Raw genomic sequence first — 13,915 nt, forward strand, 5'->3', positions numbered from 1 at the left:
AATCATATCTGAAGTCAACTTACATATGCAAATATTTATCGAAAATGTGATTTTAAAGATCCACGCCTTATTCACCTCATGCAGCGCGGGTGGAGCTGCTTGTAGTTGTGGAATCGCTGTCAGAGTGGAAGATTCTCTCTACGTATATCGTACGTGTGATGTTGTATCCTACCAATATGTCAGCCATCTAGCTCATCACTCAACGATATACGAAGTCTGTGATGATAAACACATGGTCATTACGGAAGAATCCGATTACACGCATGTAAGTAAAGGTGTTTGTTGCTTATAAATGTATGTAAATGAAAAGAAAAACCAACGGAAAGTTGGAGCACTTACACGTCATTTTTTTTTTATTTACATGCACTAGTATATTCAAGGAATATAATATATACTCTGTTGAGAATACTTGCCAACTGTATAAATAAAAGACTTAAAAGTTTCTGTAACATGATATTATGCTTGATTTCCTGGTTAGAAAGAAAGTCTTTGGATTTGAAGGAATAAAAAATGAATTACATAACCAAAATTAACACCATCTAATTGCAATTTTGTTTAATGATATGATAGATAGCATTACCGACTGGGACGAAGGTGAAATTCAAAGTACATAGTAATTGGATTCAGCATTTGCATATCATTCCCTCTGTTTTCGATATTGGTAATATGGAAGGAATATGTGGAAACGCAAATGGAAATCCAAGCGATGATTTTGTGTCTCCTGATGGAAGTACACCAACACAGTTAGAAAGTGATGAAATAGACCAAATCATCAGTACATGGAGGTAAATACATCATGTTTGTTCTCAGTATCTTCTGAGTTGTGGTTATTAATATGAATGGTCAAAATTTTCTTTGAATTACAACAATTGAAAATTATATTATATAGTTCAACTGATCTTAACACTAAATTGTAGGTTCTCTAATTGAATTTTTCCATGTAAAGATAAGTGTGTCTGTATACTGTATATTACATTCACCCTCAACGTCGTCGTCCATTGACAATTGAACAATTTTAACCTTTTCTTCATAATTACCATTTTAATTCTTTTCAAATTTGGTATGAAACATATTTGGGACAAAGAGGGCATCAACTGTAAATTTCAAGACTCCTGTACCTCTGAGGCCTTAGTGGTGGAACAAAAACTGGCAATAATTGATCACATTGGCCTTGCTGTTGTGGATCTTTATTTTTAGAAGAATCAGACTTTATTCCCATGGAAATTTTGACCCCATATTGTGGCTCCAACCTAGCCCCAAAAGGTCACAACATTACTGTGACACAAGGCCAAAGATCATTGTATGAAACACAAGATGTTGCCATAAGAAAACTATAAACAAAATACCTAAATAGTTCAGAGGATATTGCTTAGGTTAGGTTTTTCTAAAAAGTTGGTCAAACGCCAAGGTCACAACTTCAAAGACTTTGGTATCAATAAAAGGCCTTATCACAAGAAATGTACATATGAAATAGGAAAGCCATATCACTTACCATTCAGAAGAACTTTATGAGCAAGGTTAAAGCGCTGGATAAAGTTTTGAAATTTGGCTTAAACTCCGAGGTCAAGGTCACAGTCAAAGATGTAAGGTCTTGTCATATGGAAGCTACACACAAAATATGAAAATCCTACCTTAAATAGTTCAAGAGATATTAGGCTACTTAAGCTAACTTTTATCAAAAGTAAATTCCAAGGTCAAGTACACAAGATCAAACATTTTGGTACCAAAAGAAAGGTCATGTCACCAGAAATGCACATATGAAATATGAGAGCCCCAATATTCCCCATTCAAAAGTTATGACCAATGTTAATATTTTGGACAGACAGAACAGAAACAATAACCATCCCCGACTTAGTCACAAGGGCTTGATTAAAAAACCAGAATCCATGCAACTCGGGAATATTTGCATTTTTAGATAATTTAGTGTGGCCCTGCTACCCTTGAAAAGAACTTTAATCAATATCGGTCTTTCGGATATGACCTTAAAAACGGAGGTCCCGTGTCACGGCGGGAGTTGGCACGTTAGAGAAAACAAACTGCTACGGCCCTGAGCGTTAAGCATAGGACTAACTTTGTGGTAACGTCTCAATATAGTGAAAATTGTTCAAAGGAACGTAAAGCAAAGAAATAACCAACTAACCTATAGTGACCCCACTCTACCTCCGGGGGACACAATTTGAACAAACTTGAATCTGCAATACCTGAGGATGCTTGCATAATAATGTAACTATTCATGATATGTTGCTTTTGATAAGAAGATTTTTAAAGATATTTTCCAATATATTCGTATGTAAAACTTTGATCCTCTATTGTGGTCCCATCTTGACCCGGGTGTCATGATTTGCAGAAGCTTGAATCTGCGCTACCTGGGTATGTTTGCATATTAATACACTAATCATGATCTTGTTGTTATTGAGAAGATTTTTAAATGGTTTCCCTGTATATTCCATTGTAAATTTCTATCCCTTATTTTGTCCCCAGGGGGCCACAGTTTGAACAACTTAAATCTGAAATACCTGGGGATGCTTGCATATTGATATGACTAATCATAACCCATTTGCTCTTGAGAAGATTTTTAAAGATATTTCCGATATATTCCTATGTGAAACTTTGATCCCCTATTATGGCCCCATCCTAGCTCCAAGGGCCATGATTTTAACAAACTTTAATCTGCACTATGTCAGAAAGCTTTCATATTTTCAAGTTTACTGGCACAGTGGTTCGTGGAAGGATTTTTAAATGATCTCGCCCTAATTTTGCATTATCTTGATTGTCCAACCTTTGAAGTAAGTATGGATTGCCCTTCATTTGAAAAAAAAATGAATTTCCTTTACCCAAGGATGATTTGTACCAAGTTTGATTTACAATCGGCCCAGTGGTTCTGGAGTAGACGTAAAAAATGTTAAAAGTTTACGGACCTACAGAAAGACAGATGGATGCTAGACAAACATTGATCAGATACAATTGAGCTTTCAGCTCATATGAGCTATACATAGTCTGACATGCAGAGCAGAAAGGTGTCTATAGAGTTGAGTAACAGTTGGGCCAATAGAATAAATATTGAACTAGTACCTACAATTTAAAGACGTTATTACGGTTGTGCTCAAAAGCTGATACGATAATTTGCGTAATGTTCTATGATAAGATAAAATAGGAAAAGGTTACAGCAATTATTTCTATACATATATGAACAAAGATATCCCTTAGAAGACAGATTGTATTCCAATCTTTTAGAAATAAAATAAAAATTATTGGATAGTAATGAATATATTTGATTGTGTTTCAGAATCGTTCAAACATCATCGAATAGCCTGTTTTCTGCCAATCCTGCTCTTGTGAATAATGAACTTAATTTGCAGAAGTATTGCTCTTGTGCATCTGAGGCCGAGGGACCAAATTATTTAAAAAATATATCTTATCATAACACTGCTAATTGTAATATCACCACAACGGTCGTTGATTGCTCTCAACAACAGACTACTTCATCGTATCTCACCACATGTAACAGAATAGACAACAGTGGTAGAAAAAGACGGGATCTATCTGAGGAAGGATACGGTGAGCGCACCAAACGTGTTCGCAGGAGTACCACTGATTCTGATGATGTCATTGACTTTGAACCGCTGACGTATGACTCTTCGTTCGACCCAACGTACATTCCTCCGGTAATTGGATTTGTTCGATCTGTTGTATTATTCAAAGCAATAAATAACAGCAACAGGTCAATTCGCAGAAAGGAAAACTTCGGAATTCCTTTTGTACAAGATTTAGTTACATATTTAATCAAACTGGTACCTTGGAAAATGCCTTGGTTCATATTGGTTTTTACGGATGTAGCTGAAAGGGCAAGGTCACGGTTAGAAAAACGTATGAAATTCAGAAAACAAATTCAGTAGAATGATATACTCTCATTTTACATGAAAAAAAAAAAAAAAAAAAAAACCCAAAAAAACCAACACTTTACTTCAAGACTTGTAAAAATGACACTATGTATAAAAACCTTAGTTTTTATTGGTTTGTAATAATACTAACGTGAAGGTCATTAGAATTGGTATTCCGAAGTTCCTAGGGTACAATATTCAAGATATATAACTTTACTAAATTTGTAATTCACATACAATTGGTTTTCAATATTAGATTTAAGAGATCAAAATCGCTTAAATGGAAATCTTGAAATTTGTGTGTACAATTTTCATCAAAATTTTGATAGACTGACATATAAGTGTTGTATAAAGTTCTTGGTTTTCAATGGTCGACGAAACTCAAAGGAAAATTCAAAAAAAAAATCTGTGTAATATTTAGATTCCATTTATTACTTAATGTGTGCAAGATTTAAGTTGCATTTCTTATTCAATTCTCATGAAACTCTTAGGACAGGATTTAGGTCCCTACAGGTATTCAAGTCGTTTTGTAAACAAGAGTACTGGAAACGATACATAATACGCCCTTCACAAACTTATGTAGGGTGTTTTCCTTAAGCCATGGGTTGTAAAACTTTTCGTACGGTAGTATCAGGCATCATCTAGGTGTGATATACTATCATTTGCATCGTATGAACAAGAGTTGTCAGAAGACAACATAGCTCGCCGGGAAGCATGACTTTACTTAATCTATCGTTCAAAAGGTTAAAGTTTTTGAAAAATAGGTCAGAGTCCAAGGTTACTGGGTCAAATGTTTTGATACCATATTAAAGACCTGGTCATGAGACATCTAAATATGAAATGTCAAATCCCTATCCTCTAGGTTCAAAAGATATAGCCAAGGTTAATGTTTTTGAAAAGTAGGTCAAAGTCCAAGGTTAACAGTTCTGGTAAAATAAAATTGTCTTCTAATGATGCATCTATATTTGAAATATTAAACCCCCATCATTCTTGGTTCAAAAGATATAACCAAGGTTAAAGTTTTTTAACAGTAGGTCAAGGTTCAAAGCAACGGTCATTAGGTCAGATGTCTTCTATCAAAACAAGGGTCTCTTCATGCGGCATCCATATGTAAAATATCAAAGCCTATGTTCAAAAGATATAGCCCAGGTTAAAGTTTTTAAAAAGTAGGTCAAGGTACAAGGTCACTAGCTGAAAAGTCTTGGTACCAAAACAAAGGTCTCTTCATGAGGAATCAATACGAGAAATATCAAAACCCTATTCTCCTTGGTTCAAAAGATATAATCCAGGTTAAAGTTTTTGAATAGTGGGTCACAGTCCAAGGTGAAGGTCACTAGGTCAAAAGGCTTGGTACCAAAACAAAGGTCTCCTTATGGGACATCTATTCGTGAAATATCAAAACCCTATCCCCCTTAGTTCAAAAGATAGAGCCCAGATTAAAGTTTTTAAAAAGTAAGTCAAAGTCCACAGAAAAAGTCACTAGGTCAAATGTCTTGGTACCAAAACAAAGGTCTCCTTATGGGACATCTATATGTGAAATATCAAAACCCTTTCCCCCTTGGTTCAAAAGATAGAGCCCAGGTTAAAGTTTTTTCCTTAACGTGTGACGCCGGCACCAGGGTCATGACAATAGCTCTCGGGACAGTCGTCCCGGCGAACTAATAAAAGGTTGTGGCATAGAAAAATGCTGTGACAGACGGTAATAAACAAACCAAGAATTTTATGTGTACAACATTCCCGTTAATTGTGCAAGTTCTTTTCAAATATCAAAGAAAATTTCAAATGATTGTTCAGAATCAAAGTCCTTGCAATACGCACATCTTCTTGCGTACGATGGCCTTTAGCTTAAAAAATAGACAAACCATATATTAACTTTGATTTGTAATATTTACTCAAAAGTAACAAAGTTCAAGAACCTGTAAATTTCTTTTTTTTAAAAATTGATAGAGAGGTCGAAATGGATCAAAATTACAACACAATCTAGGGTGGCCTACAATGAAGCTACACAGCAAGCTTGAAATAAAAAATAGAAACAGGAAACTCCGAACGGACGGACAGATGGACGGACGTGCTGACATCACTGTACCATGATACAATCCGTATAATGACGGAAGTGTAAAAATCACTGGAAAGGTAATCTCCTTGTGAACTAGTTTTTGTCATGTTTGATTTCACAAGCACGTATGCTTATCATACACCAAGATCTAGTTAAAAGAATCTTACGGGTTTTCATATTTTAACAGTCAAGGTCACTGGAATACAAGGCACTTCCAGAAATGCTGTCTTTCGATATGTCATGACCTAATGTGCACCTTATCTTTTGTGTATATTATTATATTATTCGTTATCGACATGTAGTCATGTTACTGTGTCTTCTTTGTATTGTTTTAGTACATAGGAATAAATTGTACCTTTTCCTACAAGGTTCCAACATGGAGGAATGGCTGGACTGAATCTACTGCGAGAGCAGAGTGTGAGACGAGCATCAACAACGATCCAGTGAAACTGGAGTGTGAGAAATACATACAAATTGAGGAATTGGTCAATAATTCTATATCTGCTTGCATTTTAGATATAAGGGTAAGTTTTACCATATTTATACTTATGAAAAGTAAAGATAACGAACAGTGATCTATCTCGTATATCCCATAAATATTACAACATTAAGAGTAGGGAAAATATAGATCCCTGGACACATCAAAGGTGGGCGATTTTTCTTGTCCATATTTCTGTTTCTGACTGCCAAGTCACGAAGAATAAACCCTTTCTGGGAGAGGAATTCCTAAGGACCCCCCCAGGTGGGATCAGGTGCCCAGGAGAAATAAGCATCCCCTGTTGACCGGTCACACATGTATATCTTGATCAGGTAAACGGAGTAATATGAAATCAAAATCAGTATGCAAAGAACGGCATAAAACACGTCAGACAGCCTTCGACCTAACGACAAAGCAAATAATATCACATTGTGAATTTAAAATTTACTGTGTAGGTGTAAATACAAAAACCACAAGTTGTAATGTTGTAATTTTTAAATATTACAGTATGACAATAATCCCATTATAACAACTACGGAATTTCCGAAATACTGACTTCATATATAGTGCAATATTTAAACTATATCCTTCAACACCCCTCCCTAAAAAAAAAACCCAACAACATCGAAGTTTGGGGTTATATTGTTTTCACTTCATCCATATGTCTGTAGAAATATTTTATCGAGATATTTTCTTGGAAGCTGTTGATTTAAATTACACCGAATTTTATGGAAATGTATACAACGTAAACCTGTGCATTTGGTATTTTAGACTAATGCGTTCAATTTTAAGAAAGTTATGACCATTTGTTGTTATTCTTAGCTCACCTGAGCTGAAAGCTCAAGTGAGCTTTTCTGATCGCCGGTTGTCCGTCGTCTGTCCGTCAGTCTATCTGTAAACATTTTACATTTTCGACTTCTTCTCCAGAACCACTAGGCCAATTTCAACTAAACTTGGCCAAAAGCATTCTTGGGTAAAGGGCTTTCAAGTTTGTTGAAATGAAGGGCCATGTCCCTTTCAAAGGGAAGATAATCACAAAAATGCAAAAATAGGGTAGGGTCATTTAAAATTCTTCTTTTCAAGAACCATTGAGCCAGAAAAGCTGAAATTTACATGAAAGCTTCCTGACATAGTGCAGATTCACGTTTGTTCAAATCATGGCCCCCGGGGGTTGGATAGGGCTTTAATAGGGGATCAAAGTTTTACATACAAATATATTGGGAAAATCTTTAAAACTCATCTTCTCAAGAACCACTGAGCCAGAAAAGCTGATAGTTACATGAAAGCTTTCTAACTAGTGCAGATTTAAGTTTGTTAAAATCATGGCTCCCGGTGGCAGGATGGGGCCACAATAGGGGATCAAAGTTTTGCTTACAAATATATAGGGAAAATCTTTAAAAATCTTCTCAAAACCTACTGGGCAAGGAAAGTGGAAATTTACATGAAAGCTTTCTAACATAGTGCAGAAATCATGGTCCCCGGGGGCAGGATGGGGCCACAATAGGGGATCAAAATTTTACATAGAAATATATAGGGAAAATCTTTTAAAATCTTCTTCTCAAAAACTACTGGGCCAAGAAAGTGGAAATTTACATGAAAGCTTCCTAACATAGTGAAAATTAAAGTTTGTTAAAATCGTGGCTCCCGAGGATAGGATGGGGTCACAATAGGGGATCAAAGTTTTATATACAAATATATTGGGAAAATCTTTTAAAATTTTAAAAACGACTAGGCCCATCTTCACAAGTCAAGGGTTATTGATTCGTTACCTCGCACTTACCGTTGACATCAGTCCTATTTAAAAGTTGGGCTCGAGAAGAAAGATGACGCAATACGCTAAAATTAATTAGCCAATGGGATTTCTTGTTTCAGATGAAAGTTTGGTAAGGGAATAAACAGAAAGTAAAAAATCGCGTCCGTTGACGAAAAGATATGTGAAAAACATCAAATCGATCATTTGACTGAAAACCAAAAGCTTTCGATATCATGTATCAGAGAAGGAAAAGATGTTTTCATTGGGACTAAAACCGGCAGTGGTAAATCGCTATCTTACGAAGTTGTCCCCATTATTTTGGACAATTTGTTTAATTTGTTAAAACATAGTCGACAAACCCATCATTTTTATTCGTCTCATACCCCAAAACCTCGTCTAATTGTTTCTTCAAGCAAAACGAACTCCCGAAAATCAATCGACGGTATCTGTCTTGTACTAATTGACCACAAATACTACACCATAATGCCGTCGCCATGCGTGTTTACTGTTTAGTTTTGTTTTCGATCGATTATAAAAGCCGTTGTCTGATTGGTTTGCTGCTTCTGGCTGCAAACCAATCATATTCTTCTTCTCGAGCCCAACTTTTAAATAGCGACTGATGTCGGCTTCATAGATGCTGGTCAATCGGAACTCCTCGAATGTCTCGCGCACTCAACTATGTCGAGTGCGCGAGACATTCGAGGAGTTCCGATTGAAACGCTGGTATTAAATATATGTAATCAGAGCGGAGGAAAACAACTGAACAGAAAAGAGAATAAATGTGACATCTAAAGGAAAACATGTTACCACTGGTAACGGTAGTTTTGAAAGACAAAAGGCTATCAAGTCATTTTATTAAAGTAATACATATATGTGGGTTTTTCCAACTTCTAAAAATATAACACATGTAAGAAATGTACGAGTGACGAGGTTTTGTTTTTCTTTTTTAAAGGTACTCAACTTATCAACATTTATATTGCAATTTATGTGATTTATGCTTGTTGTCAGTGAACAAAGTAAAGAAACACGTGTAAAAAAAAAAATACATCTGCAATATTCACTGCAAGACAGCTTGGTATTGCGTAGATGGGAAAAGAGTACCAATTCATTTCCCATAGACCTCAATGTTAACCTTTGGCCCTCTCACTAATTAACTATATCGATTTTAAATAAATGACCGCAAACATTTCAAAGTTCATTCCAAGTGTTGATAAAAATTGACAAAAACTATATAGGGTCCCGTGCCTTTTATAGGCCATATTTGTACTTTTTTACAACACATAGCAATCTGCAGTAAATTACACACTTCATTTTAAGCACACCCCTACCATGGTAATTTCCTCAGTCATTTCTCGATTTTGTACGATAATTTTTCATCCTCACAATTAATTTGAACCTCTATAATATTTCTTTCAATTCCAAATAATTTCACTCTTGATATAAGCCAATCACGCAACACCTAGACATTTATACCTCCGCTCAATCTTGGATAAACTCCGTCCGGGTTACGCATACGGGGGTTTAGTACTCTCATTCCAGATGAGGTACTAGGTGGTACTTTTGCATGGAAAAAAAGTTTACGCAGAAAAGTTTATTTAAGTCTCTCGTTTACGAAATTCCCTGCATTTCAAAATGATTCCCATGTTTTTTTTCCCCCCAATATATAAATAAAATTTATTAAGGCAATGTATACATTTCTTGTTGAATAAGTGCATAGGTTGTGATCCTCATGTACAAAATTTATGAATTCATAAGGATAAGAAAATACAAATATAACCATAACAGAGAAAATTTAAAAAAATAGTAGGGGTGGATTAAAGGTTTGGAAATGAGATATTTCTACTTTTTTTTTATTAAGAAAAGGGACACACATTTGATTCTGGTGTGGGCATTTTTTCAATTAAAAAAGAGATAACCTAATTGGGCAATTTATTTTCTAGGAAATAAAATTAGATGGGGAGGGGGATATCATAGTAAATATCTATAAAGTGATTTTCCCCTTCTTGATTGTTGCATTACTCTATATATGTATTTTTGAGCTAATATAGACAAGATTTTAAATTATCCTTCTTTAGTATTGATCATGTAATTGCACATTTTTTTCAATGTTAAAAGGTCAAGGACATGTGTGCGCACTGTTTGCTAGTGAAGCAAGACTGGTCACAGTATTTGCTGCGAGTAAATTAAAAGTAGAATTTCTTGGATATGGGGTAACCCATATCTATTCTTGTATAAATTTCAATTTGCACTATGTCAGGAAGCTTTCATGTAAATTTCAACTTTCCTGGCCTGTATAAGACAAATGCCGATGTCAAAATCATCGGCATTTACCAGAAGTGCTCTGTTATACATAGAAATCCTTATAAAAAAAGAAAACACACACACACACACACACAAATTAATGATTAAAATTCTCTCTCAGAAGAAATTGTATGTTAATTAACGAACAATAATCATGAAAGGAATATAATTGTCAATCGAAGAGTGACCTATATATGTTCGTGAAATACACTGAGGAGGCAGCTAGCGTAAGAATATGAATACTTCTTATTTACATTTCTGGTGAAAAGGTGATTTTCTTAAAATCATTTGACTTTAATTTTGTTTTCTTCTACGTATTACATACACATTGATATTCTAAACATTTGCTGTAATGTTGTATCTGCTGATCATGAATGGAACTATATTTTTTCAGAGCAGTTGTGTGAAGAGTACCTGAATCCAGTAATAAATCTTGAATAGTTAGTATGCACTGATCGAATTTATTAAAAAAAATCATGGCCCCGGGGGGTAGATGAGGCGACAATAGGGGATCAAAGTTTTACATAAATATATAGGGAAAATCATTAAAAATCTTCTCAAAAATCACTGGGCCAGAAAAGTTTACATTCACATGAAAGCTTCCTGACATAGTCCAGATTCAATTTTGAGAAAATCATGGCCCCCGGGAGTAGTTTGGGGCCACAATAGGGATCAAAGTTTTACATGCAAATATATAGGAAAAATCTTTAGATGTGAGCCAAGGTGACTCAGGTGAGCGATGTGGCCCATGGGCCTCTTGTTCATATTTCTGTGTATTCTGCCAGTACTCCCCCTTCCAATAGCGTTTTGGGGTGTAATGATTTCATGAAGTCTCTTTCTCTGTCTTAAAGTTTTCATCCACCCATCTATTGTGGCAATTGGTAGGTTTCTGCTAATTCGTCCGTGTGTCTGTCTGTTTTTCATTCATCCATACAATTTCTCGTTTCTCACAAATTCCTATATGAATAAACCACGCGGAGGTATTTTGTCCCATTAAGCCATGCCTAATTTGTTTTATAAAGAAATGGGAAAATTATCACAGTTTTGTGAGGACTTTCCATCAGAACAAGCTTTTTTTTTTTTAGGCATATTTGATATTGAATTATAATTTTTTAGGATTCTGCGACTACAGAGTGGATTGCGGGAACGGTAGATGCACTGAAAAGTTACTGCTTAACAATGATCGCAAAATACGAAAAGTTCCACATCACAAACAACACGAATGAAATGTCTGTTCTTCAAATATTCAATTCAGTGACTTGTGTCAATAACTGCAGCAATCATGGTTCATGTACAGATAAAGGCAAGTGAGAAAATCAGAAAAGAGAACTAATATTACCTGCAGGTAGTTTGTCGTTTCATAGTTTGATGTGTAGTTTTACTCGCCTAAGATTAAAATTGATTCTTGTTTTAGGAAAATGTGCATGTGACACTGGTTTTATTGGAATTGATTGTTCTCGACCTAAAAGCAGTCCTCCAGAAAATGCATTTCTTCCTGAAGAAGGATTGTGTCAAAAGTCAAAACGACAATGTGCTAAAACTAACATTATTGGGGATTTCCTTTCGGATGCAACTGTATACGTTCAAATTAAGGAATACGTGGTATGAGACATGAAAATCAATCATCTAAACCTTTGCATTCATATATATTGCAAATTTTCTATTTTTGAGCATGTTATCGAAATTTTAATTGTATTGTATTCTTTAACAAATGCTACTCGACATTACATACACTGTACTTCATTTATATGTAAATAGATATCAAACTCGAAGGGGCAAGTAAGGAAAACATTGAATACTACCGCCCAATTCAGAGCACCGAATCTGATTACTGTGGTAATTCCATCTTCAACAAGGAAAAAACGTTCCACAACAGAACAATACGGAACTGGATATGACATCAGTTTATCTTACGATGGCAGCAACTTTGGAGATCAATTATCGCTCATTGTATATGATGACGCGTGCTATAACTGCAACGCAACAACAATCGGTTGTACAATACTGGTATTGAATTTAACTTGCCATTATTTCAATATTTGTTTAGTTAAAATAAGGGAGAAAACTGGTGAAAAAAAAATCATGCGGCAGTTTTAGGAATATTGAAAAGTACATACATGTATATGCATGCCAGTGATAATATCATTATCAATATTTAGGATTCATGCATCAACAATACGACGAAGACTACCGACTCTGATGCAACAACAACGACAGCGGGAACAACAACGACAGCAACAACATCAGCAGCAACATCAACGACAGCAGCAACATCAACATCAACAACATCAGCAGCAACATCAACAACGTTATTATCGTCAACCCAGAGTTCAACTAGAAAAGCGGATTTACTTCCAGTGAGCTCAACAAGCACCCCCAGTTCTACATCGTCATTGTTGCTGTCATCATCATCATCAGTTCCAAGACATCACGAAGAAGAAACAAATGGTAACTAATTTTTTTACTTTTGCTTATTTGCATGGAAAAATTATATATCAGACAGTACTGTAAAACAATAAAGGATATAAGATTAAGTATCTGACGGCAGCCACAAAAATTACATGTATCTGGTAGCTGTCATATAAATACATGTATCCGGCAGCCGCCATATGATGTTAGCAACCAGATAATTTCATATGGCGACCGCTAGATAATTATTTGATGGTCGCCAGATGAAATATTTTTCGTACTTGGTAACAACTGGGCTCCGTAGAATCTATTATGGTGGCACATTTCTGCCATCATTTGTCAGATAATTTTGTTGACTTTTCGAGAGAAAAATTCTCGTTCTTATTTTCTCATTTATATTTTAATTCTGATATGATATTGCCATTTGCTGACATCACGATTTGTCAAGCAGACATAATCATCAGACAAATCGACATACATGTACATGTAATCTGAAAAGTAGCAAAAAGATAATTATGTTGACTTGTCAGAACACTATGTCGACTTGTCAGATGTTTATGTCGACTTATCAGATCATTATGTCAACTTGTCAGATCATCATAGTTATAGTTACTTTTTATGTTATTTAATATATTTGAAATGTAACGATATTTTTTTTTCCAGAAGACAAAAGCATTATAATTACTGCATCTGTCTGTTCAGTGGTGGTGATATTGATATTGGGCATCGGCTTATTCCTAAAATTCAAAAACAAAAATTCGAAAAGGTATGTCAACATTTATAGGTGTACAGTATGTATAATACTTATAGAAATGTAATGAAGTTTTCTCATACCTATGAAAAGAAGATGAAGATAACAAACTGTGATCAATCTCATAACAGAGGTGGGATCAGGGCCCAAATTTACTAAAGTTCGTAGACGTAAACGTAGCGTAAATCTAGACGTAGCGTACGTTTACGTGTGGGACGGTATTCACGAACAGTCGTAGACGTAAATTTACGTCAGAAATGAGCGTAACTCTACGTGTGCTATACTA

The 13,915-nt window shown here is 35.2% G+C and overlaps 1 protein-coding gene across 1 annotated transcript in view; it reads left to right on the forward strand.

Annotated features, from left to right (window-relative positions):
• Nucleotides 1-13,915, forward strand: part of LOC130054575 (von Willebrand factor D and EGF domain-containing protein-like) — a 45,961-nt gene that overhangs the window by 20,951 nt on the left and 11,095 nt on the right. The window contains exons 8-16 of the mRNA XM_056164835.1: nt 59-265; nt 571-785; nt 3,287-3,665; nt 6,306-6,461; nt 11,586-11,772; nt 11,884-12,071; nt 12,228-12,476; nt 12,629-12,917; nt 13,542-13,644. Of these exons, the coding sequence (XP_056020810.1) occupies nt 59-265; nt 571-785; nt 3,287-3,665; nt 6,306-6,461; nt 11,586-11,772; nt 11,884-12,071; nt 12,228-12,476; nt 12,629-12,917; nt 13,542-13,644 (1,973 nt within the window). The remainder of the gene's footprint in view (nt 1-58; nt 266-570; nt 786-3,286; nt 3,666-6,305; nt 6,462-11,585; nt 11,773-11,883; nt 12,072-12,227; nt 12,477-12,628; nt 12,918-13,541; nt 13,645-13,915) is intronic.

The sequence above is a fragment of the Ostrea edulis genome, chromosome 5, assembly GCF_947568905.1.
Source record: "Ostrea edulis chromosome 5, xbOstEdul1.1, whole genome shotgun sequence".
Taxonomy (NCBI): Eukaryota; Metazoa; Mollusca; class Bivalvia; order Ostreida; family Ostreidae; genus Ostrea; species Ostrea edulis.